This window comes from Petaurus breviceps, unplaced genomic scaffold (genome assembly GCF_028583685.1).
Source record: "Petaurus breviceps papuanus isolate PSGF00001 unplaced genomic scaffold, PetGlider_PUasm1.0 98, whole genome shotgun sequence".
In the NCBI taxonomy this organism is placed as follows: domain Eukaryota; kingdom Metazoa; phylum Chordata; class Mammalia; order Diprotodontia; family Petauridae; genus Petaurus; species Petaurus breviceps.
The window spans coordinates 17,559,381-17,584,481 of record NW_027187460.1 but is presented as its reverse complement, the minus strand read 5'-3'; the positions used below and the strand labels follow the sequence as shown (position 1 = coordinate 17,584,481).

At 39.2% G+C, this 25,101-nt stretch overlaps 1 protein-coding gene across 1 annotated transcript in view; it reads left to right on the top strand.

The window, feature by feature from the left end:
* TG (thyroglobulin) overlaps positions 1 to 25,101 on the top strand; it is a 382,541-nt gene that overhangs the window by 101,124 nt on the left and 256,316 nt on the right. Inside the window, exons 24-27 of the mRNA XM_069081298.1 lie at positions 2,824 to 2,939; positions 4,689 to 4,797; positions 17,110 to 17,307; positions 23,907 to 24,074. Of these exons, the coding sequence (XP_068937399.1) occupies positions 2,824 to 2,939; positions 4,689 to 4,797; positions 17,110 to 17,307; positions 23,907 to 24,074 (591 nt within the window). The remainder of the gene's footprint in view (positions 1 to 2,823; positions 2,940 to 4,688; positions 4,798 to 17,109; positions 17,308 to 23,906; positions 24,075 to 25,101) is intronic.

Genomic DNA, 25,101 nt, shown 5'->3' with positions numbered 1-25,101 from the left:
ACTGAAGAGATTGGTAGATGTGATTGCTAAAGCACTTCAGGTGATCTTTGAAAGATTGGAGAATGGGAGAGACACTTCAGGCTTAGAGAACGGTGAATGTTGTCACCATTTAAAAAAAAAGAAAGAGAATGGAATCTGCAAATAATAGGCTCATGAGGTCAATTTGAATTCTTGGAAAAATTTTAGATTGTACTATGAAAGGAATAGTTATTGAACATCTAAAAAAGAAAATGGTGATCATAAAGAGCCAACATGACTTCATTAAGAACACATCAATGCTGGACTCACCCCAATCCCTTTTTGATAATATTGCTAGATGGATAGATTAACCGAATGCTGTAGACATGATTGATCTAGAATTTAGAAAGTAATTTGACAAAATCTCTCAGGCCATACATGGGGACAAGGAAGAGAGAGGTGAACTTGACAGTAGTATACGATGGGATTGATTCAGAACTGGTTGAATGGTTGGACTCAAAGAGGAGTCGTTAATGCTTTGATTTCCACCAAGTCGAAAATCCCTATTTGACTTTCCTAGAGAATTTATACTTTGCCCTATATAATTCAACATTGTTATAAGTTACTTAGATAAAGGTAAAGATGGAATCTTTATCAGTTCTGTAGGTGACATGGAACTTATTAGATCGAGCCAACATTCTGTTCTAGACTGTGTATTTTAGTTCAAAATCTTGTTGGATCTGGCCATTTAGTGTATTTGCTATCCCTACTAGTTTCGGGAAGTCTGATTGAACTTCTGGAATTCTCAATATGTGAGATCAAATATCTACATATACATGCCAAATTTTATTAAAATCATTTAAAAACTATAAAAACGTGACCATTTGAAAGATGAAATTGGCTATTATTTTCTTTAGAGCTAGCAGACAACTACAAATTAAGGTATTTCTTAATAGAATTTATAGGTATTTCACCTTTGATTCCAGTTTATGGTCTTCAAAAATTAAAGTAGAATAAGCATACAAACTGATATCAATAAAATACCAGATATACTACCACTGTCTTTTGTTGAAATCAGAGTTGCATAGACTCCTCAAAGAACATGGAATGTCAGAGTTGGAAAGGGATGAAAGTATAGAATATAGAGCAAAGTGTGTTTGGTTATGGGAATAGGAAAGCACCCTAGCACACCCAGGATGATCTGCTAGAACAGGTTCTTTGATCTGCTTTTCTAGGAAAGACTGCTCAAAAGGGGGTTAACACTTTACATTCATTAGTTCAGGGGAAAGGTCAGCACCCTGAATGTTAGAGAAAATACAAGCAGAGAAATTGACATAAAGACAAACAGACAGGGCTCTAACAACCCGAATCAAAGCAATATTGCTATACACAGTTTACATATACCACTGGATAGAGAGTCTTTACATCTGAGCATTGTGGAGGGGGGGGGGGGTCTGAACATATGGTTACTCAGAGTCTTGACCAGGAAATCAAACAGTCCTTTTCATAAGCAAAATACCAACTCAGAGTATTTATACACTTCTCAGAGCCAGAAGGCATCACTCTCATGACTCAGTGCCTAATTAAGTTAGTACCAAAAGGTGTGAAAGCCTTCCTACAAGCAAGCCTCCCCTAAGCAAGATTCTCTTTAAGCAAGTTCTTCCACCAATGGGTTCTATAGGATTCAGAATGTATCACAGCTGGGCACATTAATGGGTGGGGAAGATCTTATATCCCATAAACATTACAGAGAGCCCTTGAAGATCATGTGGTATAACTGTCATTTTATAAATAATGAAACCAAGGCTTCCAAAGGTCAAATAGCTTACTCATGGTCACAAGTATTTTAGTAGCAGCTATAAGGCTACAACCCAGACCTCCTAATGACCAGTTTACTGTTCTTTCCCCTGTCTCATGTTGATATTTCCCAAATGATGATGAGGCAGTTGAAACACCCTAAGATTCAACCTAAGGAACAAGAAATTAGCCTAGTCATCCAAACCCAAGGGTAAACAGGACAGCATGTAACTCTGGGCAAATCCCTTAATCTTTTTGGACCTCAGTTTTCTTCTCTATAAATGAAGGGCTTGGGTTCTATGGCTTCTAGGGTTCCTTCCAGCTCTAAATCTATAGTACTGTGATCCTATGGTCATGCCATTTGAAGGTCAGGATCATTTGAAGAAACTGGGAATCTTTAGCTTAGAAAAGAGAAGACAAAGCAAGATATAACAGTATTTGAAGAGTTACTACTGCTGCTGCTGCTATTACTACTACCATTATTTATACTATTACTATTAATACTACTACTAGTGCTAGTTTTGCTACTACTAGTAATATTGTTATTACTACTACTGCTGCTACCACTATTACTACTAGTAGTATCACTACTAATATTACTTATACTATTGCTACCAATACTACTGCTAGTATTACTACCACTACTATAACTACTAGTAGTTTACTACTACTACTGCTACTATTAATACTATTACTACCTCTTTGACTACAACATCCAGAAAGAATGTACCCTCCATTTGGTCCTGCATTTTAGAGGTGATATGCAGATCTCTGTGAAGACCCTGACAGACATGACCAGAGGTAGATCCTAGTGACACTGTTGAGAATATACAGGTCAAATTCCAAGACAGAGAGAGCATTCCTCTTGGCCAGCAGAGGTTCATCTTTGTGAGATTGTGGGCCAATCAGTCATCCGGCTTCCATTTCCTCTGTAAAATAGGGGAAAAAGTAGTTTCCCTACCTACCTTATTGGGTGGAGTGAGAATCAAAATAAGATCAATGTGTTTTGTGATCATAAAACAGCATTATGAGTGTGAGTTTTTTCTTTTTTTCCCCTGGTGTTTCTAGACTGTTCTATCGATGAGTCTTGCACCTTCCTCACAGTGGCTAGGACTGGACCTGATACTGTATGTGACTTCTACGCTGGCACATATGTCAACATTGATTGTGTAGCTTCCAGTCAGGTCAGTGGAACTAGTTACTTTTCAGTCTGACACTGATTCTTGATGATCTCTTTGTCTTTAACTAATGGCACTTTATGACTCTGGAGATGTTGTTTTGACCTGGTAAGGAAATCAGTCTACCAGACCTAACCCTAAAACAGAAATTGTCATGTGCACTAAGCCTGCTCATAGCAACCCATCCATTGACTGAATTTCTTGGGAACACCACCAATAGCGAGTTAGCGCATAATATATGTTCAGCACCTACTGTGTGCTGTGTCCGTGTCCTCTACTATTCGGCAGGTAGTAGAGATCAGGATTATCCCCTCACATAAGCCAAGGAGGTAACTTAGATGGATACATAGAGATCTATCTCTATATATAGAAAAATAAAATAAAATCTATATGAATATAATTGTACAATTATCACCTAATTAACTAATATAAAATACTTTTTATTAATGATTATATAACTGTATGTTGCATTAATCTCATATATTATAAAACACATTGTTACTATGTAATATATTACCAATAAGAACAATATATGTACTGTATTAATATAGCATGCTGTTATATAATCATATGTATGATTTATATTACCACAGAATATATATACCATATAATAATATATTAATATATATTACTAGATATACACATATGTGTATATGTATTGTAAATATATATAATGTGTATATATGTGTGTATTATACACACACATATAAAATCAACTAGAATAATTATACTCATAAGCTCCACTGAGGATTTTTGTGGGGGAGGGGACTTAATATATGTTGTTGAATATGAATATTAATATGTTGTTGTTGTGGCAAAGGATCATAGATTTAGGGTTATGTGTGACTTCAAGGATACAGAAAATCCCCCAAATAGTATGTGTAATGTCAGAAGTTATCATTAGCAGAGATTTACTCCTTAGTATTTAGATGGATGTGCCCTGTTAAAATAGGACTAATGTTTAAAGTTCTAAATTTAGTATTCATCAACAAAACACCAAACACTGTTTTTAAAGACCCAAATATTTAAAAAATTATGTTTGCGCTCCCTATGGCCCATGCCTTGAATGTATTTCCTCTTCACCTTTGCCTCTTGAAATCCCTAGTTTCTTTATAGGCTCAGTTTAAATTCTACATTCTACAGGAAGCCTTCCCTGAATTCCCATCCTCATCAAAGTTGCCTTGTGTATATTTTTTCTATACTTATATACCTATGTGTGTGTACATATATGCATACATTCATGTATAATATGCAATACATATGTGTGTAACTATGTATGTATGCACACACACAAATGTGTAGATGGGTAGAGTGCTGAACTTGTAGTCAGGAAGATTGAAGTTCAAATCCTACCTTCGAGCACTTATTTGCTATGTGACTTTGGATAAGTTGCTTAATTTCCCAGTCTCAATTTCTCTCCTGTAAATTCCACCTACCACTCTGGGTTGTTGTGAAGAGAGATCATATAGGTACAGTATTCTGCAAAACATGAAATATTATTAACACTGAGGTCCCATTAAACTCTGAAGTTCTGTGACATTAAACACCTACTATGTGATAGGCATGCGAGATCCTGGAACAAAGGCTAAGCCTTTAAAGTTTGCAAAGCACTGTACAAATATTATCTTTTTGTTTTCTTCAATTTAGAGGACATCTAGTCTAACCTCCCCATTCCATATAATAAAGGAATGGGCAGTGGGACAAACATTGTCCAAGCACTAGGGGACCAATCACTGAGACTCTTTCTTTCCCCAGGAACAAGATGCCCTAGGAAACACTGCTGCCACCAGCTTTGAACAACTGAACTGTTTTCTTAAAGTGAAGAATGATGATAAAACATCTGTGACTGTATACTTGAAAAAAGGTATGTTTTCAGGGGGATGCCTTAGTGCCTCTGCAAGTGATTCATCTTCCTAGTACTGGGATATCCTTAGGGAGACTTTTAACTGGGGCTGAATTCAATTAGGCTGTATTTCTGAGGAAAATGGTTTTACATAAAAAGTCAGAAGGATGCAAGAGAGAGGTAGGTTCTCCTATGTCATAAATAAATATTTATCGAAGGCCCACTGTGTATGGGCAACAGGGGATAGATACAAATTGATATAATTCACAGCCCCCAACATTGAGCTAGGTGATCCAGTGGTTAAAGCTCTTGGCTTAGAGTCAGGAAGACCTGAGTTCAAATCCTATTTTGAAGACTTACTAGCTGTGTGATCCTAGGCAAGTCACTAAATCTTTCTGAACCTCAGTTTCCTTATCTGTAAAGCTGCACTCAGTGGCCCTTAGGGTCTCTTTCAGTTCTAGATAAAGTATCCTATGCTTTGGGTATGGTCATCCCTTTGAAATTTCCATTCAGGGGAAAGGTTTGTCATGATTGAAATTTAACAAAAAAAGTAAATTGTAGCAAGTTTCTCTGAGCAAGATATTATTTATTAACAAGTTCATGTTACTTGATAATAAAGGGTTAATGGCTTGGCTCCATTTATGCCAATGACCCTGAGCAAAAAGACAGCTCCCCTTTTCTAGGTGTTGGAAAGTACAGAACAAAGAAAATAATTGGGTAGATGATATTATGGGATTGGAGACTACATGATTGGTTGTAAGTTTAATAATGAGGGTCTAGCAATGACCCCTCCTTCCTTCTTGTGGCTAAGAAGTGTTCATTGTTTGAGTATAGCTGCAAGATTTAGAGATAATGGGCCAGAGTTTTTGGACAGCAAACCAGACATCCTTGAAGGATAGCTGGGGGCATAAAGATACAATACCAAATCCCTTGTGTTCAGACACATCCCCCCAAGGTTAAGGCTGAATTTCTTGAGGCAAGAATAGAAAAGTGATTAGCAAGAGAGCTGGATTTTGAGACTTATCCCAGTGCAGACCAACTGAATCTCTGATCTAAGTTCAGAGACAAAGAACAATGAATTAAGCAGTTAAGGGACAAAATCAATTAATTGTAAATAGGATAAATAAGGAAATGATACAGGATCAATTCAAACCTGTTTAGGTTGAATGATCATTTATCAAGAGATTTGTACTGTGGATTCTCTTTTAACCATTGAGATTATTTTCAACTCTGAAATTCTGGGATTCTATGAGACCGTAGAGAAATCACTTATGGCTCTGAACTTCTGTCTCTTGACTTTGAAAAGGATGGTGTTGTTATTATTGACATTATTGACTTATTGACACTTGAACTCAGATTTGTGAGGAACTTTTTAAGTCATAATGAAATACAGAAATGGAAGTGATTATGGTTATAATTACTTGCCTTTGCTACCTCATCAGAGATAGCCTCCTTATTGAAGGATCCCATCTGAGGATGGAAGGAAAAATCTTGTATGAATGTAAGCTCCTTGAGGGCTCCTTTTTTCATCATATTCTCTGTACTTAGCACAGTGATAGTGCTTAATAATGGCTTATGGATTGATTGATGTGGACATTCTCTTCTAAGCATAAATGTGTGAGGTTTGATCAATACATGTCATCCCACCTCTGCCATTCTATGACTTGGACTGAGTCACTGTCCTCAAAGACTGAGTTACCTCTTCTGTAAACTGAGAGGATTTAGACTAGATGGCCATTTCTTACATGGCAGCGAGGTGAGGTAGGGGATAGAGTGCTGGGCCTGGAGTAAAGAAGACTCATCTTCCTGAATTCAAATATAGCCTCAGACACTTACTAGCTGTGTGACCCTGGACAAGTCACTTAATCTTGTTTGCCTTAGTTTCCTCATCTGCAAAATGAGCTAGAGAAGGAAATAGCAAATCACTCCAGAGTCTTTGCTAAGAAAAACCCAAATGAGGTCACAAAGAGTTGGACATGACTAAACAACAACAAAAAAAATTATTTTATCATTTGATGTAAGAATGTAAACTTCTTGAAGGGCCTTTCTTTGTATCTCCAGTGCTTAGCCTAGTGTCTAGCAAATAGTAAGCACTTAAAAATGCATGTTGACTGATTGCATAGAGCAAGCACCAGATTTGGACACAGGATAGATTAGGGTTTGACTTTTACCTCTAATACTGACTAGCTGGGCGACTCTAAGTAGTAAGTGATTCTCCCTCTCAATTTTTTCCTCTATGTGGTATCACAATGGATAAAATGTTGGGCCTGGAGTCAGGTAGAACTGAGTTCAAATCTGACCTCAGACACTTAGCTAATTGTGTGATTCTAGACAAGGCACACAATTTCTGCCTTAGTTTCCTTAACTGTACAATGGGAATAAAATAGCATCTATCTCCCTGGGGTGTTGGGAGGATCAAATAAGATAGTATTTACAAAACTTAGCACAGCTCCTAACCCTTAGTACGTGCTTAATGGAGGTTTGCTCCTTCCCTATTGTAGCAAAGGTGTTTGGTCAAATCGCAAGTACTGTAGAAATGAGAGTTATTATTTTGAGGATGATATAAAAGTCCTTTTCCATTGGGATGTAGAGGTGACTTCTGGCTGAAAAAGACTATGACAGCAGGGGGGGAGGGAAAGGCACCTACTATGTGTCAGCACTGTGCTATGGGCTTTATAGATAAATTCCTCACAACAACTCTGGGAGGTAGGCACTATTGTATTCTAATCCTTATTTTACCAATGAGAAAACAGGCAGACAGAGATTAAGTGACTCTAGGGTCAAAGAGCTAGTAAGTACCTGAGGTCAGATTTGAACTCAGATTTTCTTGACTCCAGACCCAGTGCTTTGTCTGCTATACCACCAATTGTTTCTCAGAACTAGATCTTTGGCTGATCTTATGGCAAGCTCTGTTAAGGTACCCAGAGTGGTCTACTGAACGTTCATGGTCCTATGGCCAGCCTACCCATATTTTATAGCCTTACTTTTGGGTCCAAATCAGGGTCTGGGTGATGAATTTTTTGGCCACAAAGATTCTGGAAGGCTGACCATCAGGCCAGAAAGGGGTTTCTGATCAACAACATCAAATTGCAACATTGAAGTGTTGCTGTGTCTAAGGTGGCCCAGAGCAAATACCCTAAACTTCAGGGAAAGTCCATCAGTGCTGAAAGACTTCATAGGAGTGTTGTTTACCATCCCTAGAGCTATGGTGTCAGCATCCTAGTAACCCCTGCTATTATTTAGTGTCTTATTGGGTTGGAGAACCATAAAGCTCGGAGACAGAAGTCCTATCTATCTCTATATGTCAATTCATCCTGGTCCCTACCTTGAGGCAGGACCCTTCATGATCTTCAAAGACAGATCCTGTCTTTCAATTCAACTTGCACCAGGAATACAAAGAATTATGGATCTGCCATTTACCACTTATGTGACTTTGATCATAGTTATGGGCCTCTGTTTCTTTATAAAATAATGAGACTTAGGGGCGGCCAGGTGGCTCAGTGAGTAAGAGCACCGGCTCCAGTGTTGGGATGACCTGGAGATCGAATCCTGGGCTCAGACACTTAGCACCACACCCAGAAATAACTGGCTGTGTAACCTTGAGCAAGTTACTTAACCCTGATTGCTTAATAAAAAAAATAATGAGACTGGATGATCTCTTTTAAGATTGCTTCAAAGCTATGATTTTTCCAGTAGCAATGTATGACTGTGAGAGTAGGACTATAAGGAAAGCTAAGAGTCACAGTATCAATGCTTTTCAATTGTCGTGCTGGAGAAGACTTTTTCAGACTCCCTTGGACAGTGAGGAGATCAAATCAATCAGTATTTAAAGAAATTAATTCAGGCTATTCATTGGAAGATCATATATTGAAGCTGAAGCTCAAATATTTTGGCCACATAAGAAATATTTTGGCCATAAATTCCCTGATGTTGGGAAAGATTGAAGACAAAAGGAAAAGGGGATGGCAGAGGATGAGATGGATAGATAGTGTCACAGAAACAATGACCATGAACCTGGACAGTCTTTGAAAGATAATGGAGGATAGAAGGGCCTGGTATGCTATGGTCCATGGAGTCAGAAAAGTCATACATGACTGAATTACTGAACAACAAAAAAGCTATAAATTTTGAGTCTTTCTCTTATTTCTTACATCAGACTAAGCTCCTCTAGAGGCTGGGAACAGTAACCAGCCAAATAAGTAATGAGCTTAGTATGTCCCAGCCCTGTGCCCTCACTTGACTTGTGCGACCATTTTTGGCTAATATCAAGGGTCATATTTTATGAATTTTCTATTTTTATTTTCATTTTTCTAATGTTTCAGGTAGGGGTCAGGTGAGATAACCTCTGAGGTCCTTTACAACTCTGATATTTTCTCTTCTATGTCAGATTCATCTGCTGCCTGGCTACTCAATTCTGCCTTGGCAGAGGGTATGCAAGGAAGTGGGCACCATGTTATTGGACTTTCAAATCTTTCATTTATAAGATTGAATGCCATGGTAACAAGAAACCTGGAGCTGTTGCCTGAGTATTTTTATGCTGATTACTTTTACTGATGGATTTTTTTAAAGTAAAGTATTTATAAACACAAGAGTACAAATTTTGCTTTCTTAGGAGAAAAAAAATTCTTTAAAAATACAACTTGACCTTTGCTCTTGATTTCAGAAATGTAATTTCATTTTCCTAAGATTTTTTTGGTTGTTATAATTAGTTAGAGGAACATAGATTTAGAGCTGAAGGGCAGCTGAGAGATCATGGCATGTAACTTCCTCATATTACAGATGAAGAAACTGAGGCCCAGAAAGATTGTGTCTGCTTTGAGGGCATAGAAAGAGTAAGCACGTGTATTGAATGTATGCCATTTTAGGAACAATCACAAGAGAAGTCATTTTATTTTTCTTTCTCAAAATTAAATGAAGAAGCTAATTTCTTATGAGCAAAATATATAACCTTTGTTGTTATGCATGACCCTCCTTGAAGCAAATAGTTATTGAGGGTGTTGGAATGTGAGGCTGAAGAAGTAAGGTAGGCCAAGGAACAGCCCTTGTGCTAGGCTTCCGTTGGACTGATGTCTTAGCACAATGCTGTAATTAGCAGGTGCCTAACTAATGTTGAAACTGAATTTGGTACACAGATAGGCCTCTATCTCAAGATTGCTCCCCATCACTAACCATGTGATGAGTGTAGCTACAAGGATAAGATAGCTGTAATTTTTTTTTGGCGGGGGGAGCAGTATATTTAGGAGCGTTTAAGTGGTAACCCTCATGTTAGCAAAAGCCAGCTGGTACTTTGAGAAACTGGGCTAGGAGAATTGATGGGGTAGCATGGAAAAGCAGAGATTGTGGTCAGAGTGGTTCTGTTAGTGTCTGTGTGTGTGTGCGTGCATGTGAGTGCACGCTCCTCTGTGTACAGAGTTCGTAATAGAGAGGATAAGTAAGGGTGAGTTATGAGTGCAGAGATTCAGTAATGCATGTTGTCTGGGACTTAGCAAGAGAGGAGAGGGTGTCACTTTAAGGTGACTGTGAATGGATAGGGTTGAGGCTTGGGAAACCCTAGTGCCTTATGAGAATGGCCAGAAATATATCAGGGAGTAAAAGCAGAAATTGTGTTTAAGGGGAGGGACCTTAGTGGCCCCCACGATTCTGCTTATTACCAATAGACTATGAACTATGATGGAAAAACTGCAAGATCAGATTCTGTCCAGGAAAGCATATATGAGTCATCACTAATGCTGCTTCCTGAGTTCTGTTTCTGATGGCCATTGTGCTGGGGGTAGGAGAACAAGACAATTAGGACATGGGCTCAGGGTGCTAGCCAACTCTATAGTAGGCAGCAAGACTGACCTCATGTGGAATAGTAGAATTGGTGGGATTTTAAAAGGCTTTTCTTGTCCCCCTGCACCCCCCAATCTCTCCCATTGAGCAGTCACACCATTAGGGCTAGGTGGCACAGGTAGGTTGGACCTGGAATCAGGAAGACCTAAGTCCAAAATCTGCCTCAGACACTTATTAGCTTTGTGACTCTGGGGCTAAGGCATCTTCTTTTGACCTCTCTGAACCTCAGATTCCTCATCTGTAAAATGGGGGTAAGAAGAGCACCTACCTTCCATGGCTGTTTTGAGGATCAGATGAGACCGTATTTGAAAACTGCTTTGCAAACCTTGAAGCATTATATAAATAATAGTTACTATAATGACATGATAATGACATGTTGCCATTCGAGTCAATTTTTTCACAATTTTACTAGCTGTGTGACCCTGGGTAAGTCACTTGACCCTGTTTGCCTCAGTTTCCTCATCTATAAAATGAACTGGGGAAGGAAATGGCAAACCACTCTGGTATCTCTGCCAAGAAAACCCCAAATGGAGTCATGAAGAGTCAGGCACAACTAAACAACTAGAACTAAAAGTATTATTGTGTTCCTTTTGTACATGAGGAAACCAGATCAAGGTCACATGATGATGTTGGGTCTTGAATCAATCACATGATCAACAAGCACTTATTGGGCACCTACTATGTCCCATGAGCTGTCCTGTGCTGGGGATACAAAGACAAAAAATGAGTCTCTGCTCTCAAGAGGGAGATTACATATTATAAGTATTTAAAGAATAAATGAAAAATAAATACGAGGACATTTAGGGAGTAAGGGCATTAGAAGTTCTGGGGAGCAAGATATACATTGTGTAGAAAGTAGAGCTTGAGTTAAAAGAAGAAATTTTCTTAGGCAGAGATAAGGAGGGAGGCATTTCAAACTGGAAACAATATCTCCTAACTGCAAATGCAACACCATCTCCAAGTCAAGTCTAGTCAACGAGTTACGTACCTACTATGTGTTGAACACTGTGCTAAGGAATAAGGATACAAAAAAAGACAAAAAGAATAGTATGATGAGGGGGGCTCGGTGGCGCAGTGAGTAGAGCACCGACCCTGGAGTCAGGAAGACCTGAATTCAAATCCAGCCTCAGACACTTAACACTTCCTAACTGTGTGACCTTGAGCAAGTCACTTAACCCCAGTTGCCCTGCCTTCTCCCCTCCAAAAACAGAAACAACAACAACAACAAAAGAATCGTATGATGAATCCCTCAGAGATAGAATTATTAAAGACCTTAGAGATGTATTTGTACGTATATGTGTATTTGTATCTGCTCACCTCCCCTGCCCGATACCTGACACATAGTAGGCTCCTCCTAAATGCTTGATGATTGATGGATTTTCTAGTCAAACCTTCGAAGAGGCGTTGGAGACTCCAAGAGGTCACTTGTCGGAAATGGCATGGCCTGCTACTCTCCCAATCAGATTCAAACCCAGGTTTCCTAATTCCCATTTTAGCACGTTCTTTTATACTATATATTTTTTTCTTTGGAATTCTTTTTATCCTTCAGAGGATTAACACACCAAGGTATCAGCCATTCTTCCTTAGTTGAATTAATTTCATCAGATTGCTTTCTTCCTAAGGAGTACAGTTAGCTCTGATCATCCCCACTGAAGAATGGGGAGTACTGTTCAGAAGAGAGTAATTTGGGGCTATAAGAACTTTTCTCAGAAAGGAAGATGTGGCATGGTAGCTGTAGGCATGGGCTAAGTGAGACAATGTATTGTGGCATAGCATAAATTCAATGGAAGGCCAGGATGAGAAGAGCAGGCACTCAACAGGGATGTGGGAAGGTGCTTTAAAGAAACATCATTACTGTGTAATTTTGCCTAAGGTAACCTCTAACATTCCTTTTCTGTCTCCTTCATAGCCCACTCTTCCTTTCTCTGCTCTCTAATCATGCCTTCCCCCACATCTCTATTTTGAGCATGCTATACTCTTTTTTTCTCCCATGTTGTCATCTTCAATTATCACCTCTGGACAGGTAACTTCCACAGCTAGAGATGCACCCTTAACTTCTCTCCAGAACATTAGTCTCATGTTTTTAACTGTGTGTAAGATGACCTCAGACACTTACTAACTGTATGACTTTGGGCAAGTCACTTCACCCTGTTCCTCATTTGTAAAATGAGCTGGAGAAGGAAATGGCGAATCACTCTAGTATCTTTGCCAAGAAAACCCCTCTGGGGTCATGAAGAGTCTGGAGTAGGACACAACTGAAAAGAATGAATAACAATAGGCCAAATATTCTTTTATTTTGTAAACCAAACCCAAGCACACAAGGTTGTGCTTTGGAGTGGTACTGTCAGTGGTGCTGAAATTCTTTTATCTCCCTCCTTGGAGGGAGAGACCTTTAAAAATGAGGCTCAGGAGCCAGCCTGAGGGAACATTTGAGCAGAACTAATAAGGGGCAGAGGAACCTTTTGGAGAGGTATCTCAGATTTATAGTTTGAAAAATGGGGAAAATCAGGGGGACTAAAAATAGAGTCACAGAATCTCAGAATTGGAAAGTCATTCTTACACAAGGTAATACAGATCTGATTTTTTCCCTCTATTTTTTATGTTAAAAAAACAACATCAACAACTATCTAGGCTCTGTCCTTTCCTCAGTGCATTCATTAGGCACTTCTTTATCTAGAACACTGAGCACTATGCTGCAGGTAGAAAGTTTAGATGAAACAGCCTCTGACTTCATAGAGCTTACATTCTAGCTTAAAATCACAGAATCATGGAATATGAAAGTGGGAGGGGCCCTCTGAGGTTTTCTCATTAGTCTTATCTGAATAAATGGTCTAACCCAGCCCCCACTTGAAGACTTGACAGAATCATGAGATCTTAGATTTAGAGAAAGATGACTTTAGAGGTGATGTCTTCCAACCCCATCATTTTATTGTTGAGGAAACTGAGGCCCAGAGGGGCTAAGGAACTTGCCCAAGAACATACAGGTCACAAGTGGCCCAGCTTCATTTGGACAAAATTATTCTGACTCCAAACCCAACTCTCTTTTCACTGTATCATATTTCCTCCTTAACTTAAAAAAAAATTCAAATTCTTTATTTTTACATTGCTTAGATTTCTATTGAACCACTCCTCTTTTTCCTCAAAGAGAACCACCCCTTATAATATATTTTGTTGTTCAGTTTTTCAGTCATGTCCAACTCTTTGTGACCCCATTTGAGGTTTTCTTGGTAATGATATTGAAATAATCTACCATTTCCTTCTCCCATCTCAGTTTATAGATGAGAAAACTGAGTCAAACAGGGTTAAGTGACTTGCCCAGAGTCACACAGCTAGTAAGTATCTGAGGCAGATTTATACTCAAGAAGGTGAGTCTTCTTGACTCAAGGATCAGCACTCTATCTATTGAGGCATGGGGAGCCCAGGGCCCCAAAATACCAACACACCAGGTCTAGCCCAAATGAATTTAACTCAACCTTTTTTTCCATCAAAGAAAAACAAAGTTTACTAAAGATCTACCATATGGGCCAGACTCTTACGAAATCTTACCCTTGGCTAGACTCCTGAGGAATCTGAGCATCTTGTAAAGGTTACACTGACAAGTGGGCCAGATAGAATCTGAGCTAGATTGAATCTGAGCACCTTCATGGAAGCAGGATGGGTCTCATATACAGAAAGATTGTGGGAGGGATCTAAAGGTTGACCAAGTAGTCTGGGTTGACCAAGTAGTCTGGCATGACTAGAAGAGGGGTTTAGGGAGGGTCTTGATGGGAGTAATCAGTAGCCAAGGTAACTAGAAGTCTGACACCAGGAACCAAGGAAATGGGATTTTAATGGGATGAAGGGTGGGAAGTAGAGGTAACAGACCATGGAGGGCTAGACTAGATTAAGAGTAACAGATTTGGGCATGAAAAAACAGATCTAGTGGGAAGATTCCAGAAGAGTTCAAGGTGGGGTTTTCCAGAGCCTATGGACAAATAAATAGGACTCAAATTCTTTTGGGGTAAACTGGTGAAGGTCTTGGCTTGGACCTCTACCCCGTCATATCCACTGTACCACCTAATAATATCTAATCATAATAGTTAGCATTTATATAGCAATAAGGGCTATATTTGTAAAGTACTTTACAAATGTTATCTCATTTAACTCTCACCACAACCCTATAAGGTAGGGCTACTATCATCTGTATTTATTGAAAAACAAGGGAGGCTTGATGATTCATGTGGGGCCCCATAGCTAGCAAATGTCTGGGGCTGGATTTGAACTCAGGTCTTTGTTATTCCAAGTCTAGTGCTCTATGTACCACAATACTTAGCTGTCTTATGACACAGATTGGTTTTAAAGGGGAGAAGAAAAAGAGAGGTAAAAAATCAACAAAACCGATCAACACATCAAAAAATTTAGACAGTATTTGCAATGATCCATACCCATGGGCCCCCTACCTCCCTGAAAAGGGGTCTCCTCAGAGCTTTTCTTTTTTTCTTTATAATTTCACAATGTATAATTTTGATTGTTTTGTGGTTACCGTTCCATCCATTCACACTGTTGTTGTTGTCATTGTTTATATTGGCTCTGCTTACTTCACTTTTCATCAGTTTGTATAGATCCTTCTACACTTTCCTATATTCCTCATCTACTTGGTATCATGGATAGAGCACTGCATATGAAGTCAGGAAGATCTGAGTTCAAAATTGACCTTGGAAGTTTTACTAACTATTTGACCTTGGACAAGTCACTTACCCTCTCCCAGCCTCAGTTTCCTCATCTGTAAAATAGGGGTAATAATGGCACTTGCCTCCCAGGGTTGTTGTGAGGATCAAATGAAATCATATCTGTAAAGTGCTTTACAAACTTTAAAGTGTTATATAAATGCTAGATATTATTATCATTAGTGTTTGTCATTTCTTACAACACAGTAATGTTGCATTCTATCCATATATCACAATTTGTTTAACCATTCCCCAATCAATGGCATTTACTTTGTTTACATTTCTTTACTATCATGAAAAGGTATTGCTATAAATATTTTGGAGTATATGATGGTTCTTTAGTTTTTAGTGGGTGGAAACTCATGGGCTTCTGAGGGGAATGTGATATAAACACAAATAAGCATAATTCCAAAAAATATATAAAGATTCCAGGAGGGTTGTATGCAATGTGAGACCTGGGGGAGGGAAGATTCTTCCTGACTGGAGGTGGGATCCTAAAGGAGGTAGCTTTTAATTTGAGTTTAAAGGATAGGTGGAAATTCAACTAATAAAGTGCTTTCCTTTGAGGAAATTTAGCTTTGTGTGTAAGGGCAGCTAGGTGGCACAGTAGACAGAGCACAGGGACTGGAGTCAGGAAGACTCAAGTTCAAATGCAGTTACTCACTAGCTTTGTGTGACCCTGGGCAAGTCACTTCACCTTGTTTGCCCTAGTTTCCTCATCTGTAAAACATACTGGAAAAGGAAATGGCAAACAACACCTATATCTTTGCCAAGAAAACCCCAAAAGGGGTCTCAAAGAGCCAGACACAACTGAAAAAATGATTGAACAGCAAGAAGCTTTGTGTAATGATCTAACCAACCCTCACTGCATCTCTAGGAAAAGAGATTGTGCTTATTTTATAGATGAGGAAACTGAGTCATAGTTAATGGGCCAGTAGCACATTTAACCTGCAGTTTATGGTTCTCAACTGGGCCATGTGTGAAAAACTAAAAGATTGTTTGTTTTGGGAACCTGGAGTGTTGTGTGGTGTGAGGGAGAAGGGAGATAAAGACGTAGGGAAATCCTAAATGGACAGTAGGGGGTGCTGACAGATTGACAGATAGTTAGAATGAGAGTAACTCCTATTTCTTTAGCCCTTTAAGGCTTGCAAAGTGCCTCCATAGCTATAACTGGGCAAGGTAGATCATGCAAACCTTATTAATGATAGCAGACAAACATCAAGAATAGGGATTATTTCATTCTTACTATCTATATAACTGGTACCTGAAGCACAGTTAAGTGTTTAATAAATGCCTGTTGATTAATTTATATAGAACCTCCAGGTTCATAAAGTTACCTAATTTGATTTTTGGTAATCTAAGTATTATTTTCCCCATTTTATAGAAGGGGAAGCTGAGGCTCAGAAAAATTAAGTAATTTCTCCATGGTAGTGCAACTGTCATTGTGAGTGACCTGCTAGTTTTTACCCTGGTAAAATGGATGGAAGTTTCAGAAAGGAAAATAGAGAATCATCCTAATCATTAAGGTTGTCCATGAGTGAAATAAGCTGCCTCAGAGGGTGGTGAACTCCCTGTCACTGGAGGTCTTTTAGAAGGGCATGTATGACCATTTTCTAGAGTCACTATGATGGGGATTCCTGAACCAGAATGAGTTGTACTAGAAGGCTTCTGTGGTCCTCCCATTTCTGACATTTCATGATCTTATGATCCTGTGAATTCTCTGTAATGTCAACATGTTACTATCTGTGGCAAAGGTTTTGAAATTTCTTCTTTTATCCCCTTCCTGATGTCCCAGGGTATGAATTCACCACATCTGGTCAGAAAACATATGAGAAAATGGATTTCCAGAATACTCTCTCAGGAATCTACCAGTCCATCATGTTCTCAGCTGATGGAGCGAATCTAACAGATGCTCACCTCTACTGCCGCCTGGCCTGTGACAGAGAACCCTGCTGTGATGGCTTCATCCTCACTCAGACTTTGCTCAGAGGAGGTAATGCTTGCATCAACTTGTTAAGTTTAGTGTATGGAGAGGCTGCTGGTTCACCAGCGTAAAGGCAACAATTTGAATTGCTCCTTTGCTTCATGCTAATCCAAATAATTTCTCTTATCTGACCCCCAACCCTCATTGTGAATAGTGATCTGCATCTGTGAAACATTTGGAATCAAAGAGTCTTACAATGTTAGACTCAGAAGGGACCATTAATCTTAAAAAGAACTTATAAAGATCATATAAAGAACAGAGCTAAAAAGGAACTTAGGTTAGAGAATGCTAGAACCAAAGGAGATCTTAGAACACAGAGTGCTAGAGCAGAAAACATAGACTATTAGAGCTCAAAAAAGACCCCAGGGATTGTATTATCTGACGCCTTCATTCTACAGATGAGGAAACCAAGATCCAGAGAGAAGTGAAGTGACTCATTGCCCAAGGTCATTAATTAATGGCTAAACTGGGAATAAAACCCTAATCTTTTGATTGCTAGTCCAATATTCTTTCCACTAGGTCACATTGCTTTTTCCTGGGTTTAGCCTGTGTAAGTAGGACCCAATAGACTTTACTGGTATAGACAGACAGATGGATGGGCAGATAGCTCAGACAGAAAGACAGAGAGAAAAAAAAAGATAGATGTATATGTGTGTGTGTGAAAGAGAGAGAGACAGAGACAGAGAGACAGAGAGAGAGAGAGAGAGAGACAAAGAGACAGAAAGAGAGGAGAGCTCATTTATTAACTGTTTGTGATAAACAATGAGAACTAGGGATATAAATACAAGCAAACGTGACAGTTCCCAGTTCCTTCCTTCAAGAAGCTCACCTTCCAGTTGGGTAAGGCAACATGAAGAGAATAGGAAATTGGGGACAGAGAATACATGAATGGTGGCATGATTTAGAACTGGTTGCCAGTAAAAGTGAGAAGGATTCCTGATTCTCAGCAAGATAAGGCTTAATTTGATGCTGAAGGTAGTTCCAGAGCTGAATTCTAAGTTTCTTCTGGGGAGGAGGCATAGATAATCTCTGGAATGAAGGTGATATGGTTTAGAGCTGGAGATTGGGAAGTTGTGTGTGTGTGTGTGTGTGTGTGTGTGTGTGTGTGTGTGTAAAACTGTGGTTCTTTACCTCACTCACACATCCATCCATCCATCCATTCATCTCCCCATAAGTCTATCCATTCATTATTTTCCTATATTGAACTCCTAGTATTTGCAAAATACTGTGCTCCAAACTAAGTGACCACACTGAACATGCTCAGATCTCAAAAGGGAAAAATCACACCTTTTAATACTCATCTTAGCAACCACAAACTCACTAATCCCTAAAGTATCAGTCTCTTGCACACTGAACTTCTCACCCTTGTGGTCCTCATCTGGAATTTGACATTATGCAAGGCCCCTAACTAGGGATTGAGGACAGAAACAAATGGGCATTGCACTCAATGAGTTTGCAGTCTAGTTAGGGAACAAAGAAAGGACAAAGACAGCATTGCTACTGCAGGTAATTAGTATGGGAAAAAAACTGGGCTCTAGAGTCCTAGCACAACTATTAATTCCCTATGGGATCTTGGGAAAGATACTCCATTTCTTTGGGTTTCAATTTCAATTCTTATACTTTGAATTTGTTAAAAATCTTAGGTCCCAGGGGTGGCTAGGTGGTGCAGTGAATAGAGCACCGGCCCTGGAGTTCAAATTCGGCCTCAGACACTTGACACACTAGCCGTGTGACCTTGGGCAAGTCACTTAACCCCAATTGCCCTCCAAAAAGCAAAAAAAAAAAAAAAGGCGAGAGGGGCAGCCAGGTGGCTCAGTGAGTAAGAGCACTGGCACCAGAGTCAGGATGACCTGGGATGGAATTCAGGCTCAGATATTTACCACTACACCCAGAAATAACTGGCTGTGTAACCTTGAGCAAGTTACGTAACCCCAATTGCTTTAAAAAAAAAATCTTAGGTCCCTTTCAACTCTGTCATGCTTATATTACCCTGTTCCACCAAACTGTTCTAAGGTCCCTTCCAGGTTTCACATTCCATGTTCTGTAAGGACCCCTTCCAGCTTTCAGTTTCCATGTCCTATTAACCTATGTTCTAAGGTCCCTTCTTGCTCTGGTATTCTACATTCTATAAGAAAGTATAGGTTGAGCCAATTCAAGAAAACCAAAGCCTCTGCTTAGGGCCCATTTCACATATCTCAGTCTGTACACATACATTGAGTGCTTATTGTGAGGTCCCTGTCCCATACAGTTTGATTCAGCCCCGAGCTCCCCTGACATTTCAGTCATCTAGGGTTATGTTCCTATTGCGCCCTAAAATCATTCAGTGTGCTGATCAGACAGCTGTGATTTTCTGCTCCCAATGGTCACAGCCACATTGTGTTATTTCCAATGTGTCTGAGTAAGTTACTTTAGTATTTTTCAAAAAGAAAATGTTGCTTTAAATTGGAATTGGAAGTTCTTAGCTGAGAAGAGGAACTGCCTGTTTAATCTGAAGAAGTGAATTACACTCTGTTTATTGGAGAGTATATCTGATGCGTGATTATTGAATGACCTTCCTCAGTATGTCAGCCCTGTGGTTCTGTAATCATGAAGCTAACGTGCAGGAAAAAGCATAGAAGTGCTGTAACTTCCCCAGGCCTCAGTCTCCTCATTACTATAACAAGGATTAAACTAGATGGCCTCTCTGGTCCCCTCCAGCTCCAGGTCTATGATTTTTCTTGGGGCCAATTTCCTCATTTGTGAAATGAGAGGGTTAAATTGGATGATTCCTACTTTTCTCTCAGCTCTGACATTCCATGTTCTAAGGTTCCTTTTAACTCTTAACAAGTCTGCTTTCTATATTCTAATATATTCCAACTGCCTTATCAGCTTTGACGTTCTGATTCTCATATAAGAAATGAGATAAGTAATTTTTATTGTTATTCAGTAATTTTTCAGTTGTGTTCAACTCTTTGTGAACCCATTTGGGGTTTTCTTGGCAAAGACACTAGAGGAATTTGCCATTTTTATCTCCAACTCATTTTAAAGATGAGGAAACTGAGGCAAACAAGGTTAAGTGACTTGTCCATGGTCACATAGCTTGTAAGTGTCTGAGGCCACATTTGAACTCAGGAGGATGAGTTTCCCAATGCCAGGCCTGGGCTCTATCTGTTGTGCCACGTATATGCCCAGATAAGTGACCTAAATGTTTGTAAAAAAACAAAACAAAACAAATTAAAAATTACTTCCAGAAACAAAGTACTCTATGGCAAAAAGGGAGAAAAAAACCTTTTATTTAGCATGAAAAAAAAGAACTGGATTTGCAATTATAATATGTAGGTTTTTCATCCTGGTTTTACCACTTACTAGTCAGTTAATCAATCAATAAATATTTATTAAGCACCCATGGTATGCCAATCATATGGCAAATTGCTTCTTTGTTTTCTCATCTGTAAAATGGATAGACTATCTACTTCACAGAGTCCTTGATAGCAAAGTGATTTGTAGGCTATACAATCCAATGGAATTATAGGTTATTATTTTCATAACAATAATAATAGCTAGCATTTGTATGAAGCTTTAAGGTTTTCAAAACTTTATATATATTATCTTATTTGATCTTTAAAACATTGTGAGGTAGTTGCTATTATCTCCATTTTACACATGAAGAAACTGAGGGGTTAACTTGCTCAAAAGCACACAGCCAGTAAGGATCTGAGGCACCATTTGAACTCAGAGCTTCCTAATTCCAGGACCTATGTTCTATCATCTGCACCATCCATCTTCAAAATACCATGTACAGTAGCAGGGTCGATATCATCCAACCCCATTTTCTAGATGACAAAACTGAGATCCAGGGCAGGGGCTATTTTTACTTTACCCCCTGTTCCAGTGCTTAGCATAATGTCTGGCACAAAGCAGATCTAGACCCAAAGTCTTCTGACTCTATTTCCCTGGGCACCCTCTCTCCTTGTACATATTACTCCAATACCACAGCTGCTTTATTATATGCCACATCATTTGGGCTATTTAAAGTTGATTCTTTTTTCCTTGCGATCATATGTGGAAATAATTTTTTTCTTCCATGGAATAGTCAGCTCATGGAGTCTATTTCAGAGGAATTTTTGGCCAATATTTAGCTTCCATTTTCCTCCAAGTTTAATGCCTAAGAAAATGTAATAGGATATAGGCTAACAACCTCTGAGATTCCAAAGTGAAAATTTTACTTTTTTTCTCCTCTCTTAAAAATATTATTAATTTTTTTCAATATGGGCAGATGTGTTTCCCAGGCTCTTCCTATTGGCAAGCTTGGAATTTAATTGAAGTATTTAAAAACACTTGGGCGAGTTCCGGCTCCAAACAGGCCCAATTTCCTGTTGGGTCCTCGTGACTTTCCCTGTAATACCATTTAGCTCTCTGGGTTTGTGCCATTTGGGTCCTGGGAAAAGCTTTCCACCTCTTATTCCCTTCCCTCTGAAGGTCTGGTTTCCACTGATATTTCCTGAGTTAAACTTTATGACATCTCCTTACATTTCAGCTTGTGTCACTTTGAAGTTAGCTTTGGTAGCATGGTTTGGCCCCTCTGTGCGCTGGGTCACAGCTAAAGGGGGGCATATTAGCATAAACTGAGCAGGCCTTAATCACTGCCCATAGATATCTCCTTCCCCACACACAGAGCTCCCATTGACTTGAGAGGGGCCGGCATCAGGCTAGAAAGATAATAAAGCTAAGTGTGTTTCTGTTCAGAGGTCTGGTAGAGAGGGAAGAACACCTGCCAAATGTTTAATTCTATTTTCCCCCTTTGGTCTTGCCAATCAGCCTCTATTGAATGGACATTTTTGCATTATTTTATAGTTACAAAGCACTTTTTCATTTGTTATGGTATCCAATCATTACACTACAGACCTGTGAAGGAAATAAGTAACTATTATCATGCCCATTTCACAGGTGAGGGAAGTGAGAAAAGTTAAGAGATTTACCCACAGCTACTAAATGACAGAGCCAGCACTTGAACTCAGATCTCCTGATTTCATGGGCATAAAAATGTACATAGGTCTTGAATAGCCATCCAGCCACTCTTTGAACTCTATTAGAATTTCTTTTTCTTTTTAATGTTTTATTGACATGTTCTGTTTTTATATTACAAATATTTACAGATTTTCCCCACTCGGAGAGGTCTTTTGTAACAGAGTAAAGTAATTAAGTTAAACTAATGATACATTTTGCAAGCAGCTAGGTGATTCAGTGGATAGAGTGCTGGGCCTGGATTCAGGAAGACTGAATTCAAATCCAGACTCAGACACCTACCAACTATGAGACCCTAGGTGTGTCACTCACCAGGTTTGCCTTAATCCACTGGAGAAGAAAATAACAAACCACTTCAATATCTTTGCCAAGAAAACCCCATGGATAAATAATATTGGCTGCCCTGTGGTCCACGGAGCCACGAAGAGTTGGTCTTGGCTGAACAGCAACAGCAATGATACACTTAACTTCCTCCCTCCCACTTTTCAATTTCTTTTTTTTGTGTGTGTTGCCCTGTGTATTAGATTGCAAGCTCTTTGAGGGCAGGGACTCTCTTTTTTTAAATCTGTAAACCCAGTGCCAGCACAAGGCTAGCACATAATATGAAAAGTGCTTAAGAAAAGTTTGTTGAATGTTAAAGTATGTGCAACATTTTACATCTGTAGCACTCTCTCCACCACCAACTACTTGTCTTTTGTTTTTATTTTAAGTAACATAAATCTATTTTTTCATCTCCCCCTTTACTCTGACTCACATTGGCAGAAATCTAGATCAAGAGTGAGGTAGACCTGAGTTCAAATCTGACCTCAGTTATTTAGCAGCTTTGTGACCTTAGGTAAGTCACTTAACTTGTCTGCCTCGGTTTCCTATCTATAAAATGGAACACTATTTCCCAGGGTTGTTGTAAAGATCAAATGAGGTCATATTTGTAAAGTGCTTTGCCACATTTGCATCTTGGTGATGCATTGGATAGAATTCTGGGCCTCAAAGTCCAGAAGACTCATCTTCCTGAGGTCAGATCTGATCTCAGATACTTACTAGCTGTGTGACCCTAGGCAAGTCACTTCACCCTGTTTGCTTCAATTTCCTCATCTGTAAATGACCTGGAGAAGGAAATGGCAAACCATTCCAGTATCTTGGCCAAGAAGACCCCAAATGGGGTCATGAAGAGTTGGACACGATCGGACAACAGCAATTACACACCTTAAAGCTCTATATAAATACAAGCCATTATTCCTAAGCTTGATGGTCCACTTTAGGCAGTTAGCCCTCTAATAATTCAGAAATTCAATTTCTATATAACAATGAAATCTGTAATACTTTGTAACACTATAATTTTTAGATCACTTTATATACATTGTTTCATTTGAAACTCACTGTAGCTTTGGGAAGTAGGTTACATGCAGCCCTGGGAAACTGGATCATTCTACTCATTTTGCAGGTGAGGAGACTGAGACCCAGAGAAGATGAAATGATTTCCCCAAGATCACACATCTAGAATGGGGCATAGCCAGGACCAGAACCCTAGCTTTGTTACTTCCAGTTCTGGGCTTTTTACTGTTTCACTTTTCTAACCTCGAATGTTTCTTTTCCTAATTGTACAGTTACAATCCTTTGCAACCTGATGAGCTCTCCTGATGTCCTGCTCTGCAATAAAAATGACTGGAGACCATCTTCAGAGGTCCAGAGCTATGGTGCATGTGATAATGTGAAGTATGACCCAAGGAAGAAGCAGTTTATATTGAGCCTGGGAGGGCAAGAATTCACAGGAAGTAAGTAAACACTCTCCCTATATTTTCTAGACCTTTAACAGTGAGCAAGGCACTTACTTCCTGAGAAGACATTCACATTTTTTTAACTCATATGCCTCCCCACCCCATTTTTTCTGTGTCTTTAAAATTCTGTTGAAGGTAGTGTGGAGTAGTGGCTAGAAAGCTGGTCTTGGAGCCAGGAAGACCAGAGATCAAGGTCCTCCCTCTGATACGGACTAATTGCATGACCCTGGTCAGTCATGTCACCTATCCGTGCCCCCAGGCAACTTGAGAAGATGTTCAGCTACACTGGTCGAGGGAGCTTCCTTTTCCTGGAGTCCTCCTATACCAATAAAGTCACAGGTCCAGCCTCTAACTATCTTCTATAAAATATTTATGAAGGTCTACATATCTAATAAGAGCGTCCTTGATGAAAACATAGGCAGCCTTCTCAAATTATCTTTCTACAGCAGGCCACAGCTACATGGTTGCTCTATTAACTGAAATTATAAAATCTTGTTGTTTCTGTTTATTGGTCTTTAGAAAAGCAAATGATTTAGTACAATCCAAAATAAGTCAAAGCCTTTTCTCAAACAAGTTGCATTTCGTATTTTTGTTGGACTCATATGCGAGAGTCCATTTAATAGACTGCATGTAGTTGTTCAGTTGTTTTTTAGTTGTGTCCAACTCATTGTGATTCATTTGGAGTTTTCTTGGCAAAAATACTAGAGTGGTTGGCCATTTCCTTCTCTAGCTCATTATACAGATGAGGAAACCGAGGCAAACAGGGTGAAATGACGTGTCCAGGGTCACACAGCTAGTAAGTGTCTAAGGCCAAATTTGAGTTCATGAAGGTGAGTCTAACTGACTCCAGGCCTGGCATTCTATCCACTGTGCTGCCTTGCTGCAATAGAGAGAGTACTAGGTTTGATGTCGAGGGATCTGGTTTCAAATCATGGTTTTTCTACCTTTTATCTATGTGACCTCTGGCTTCCCTCTATAGATCTCAGTTTCTTCATTTGTAAAAATGATACAGTTGACCTAAGTC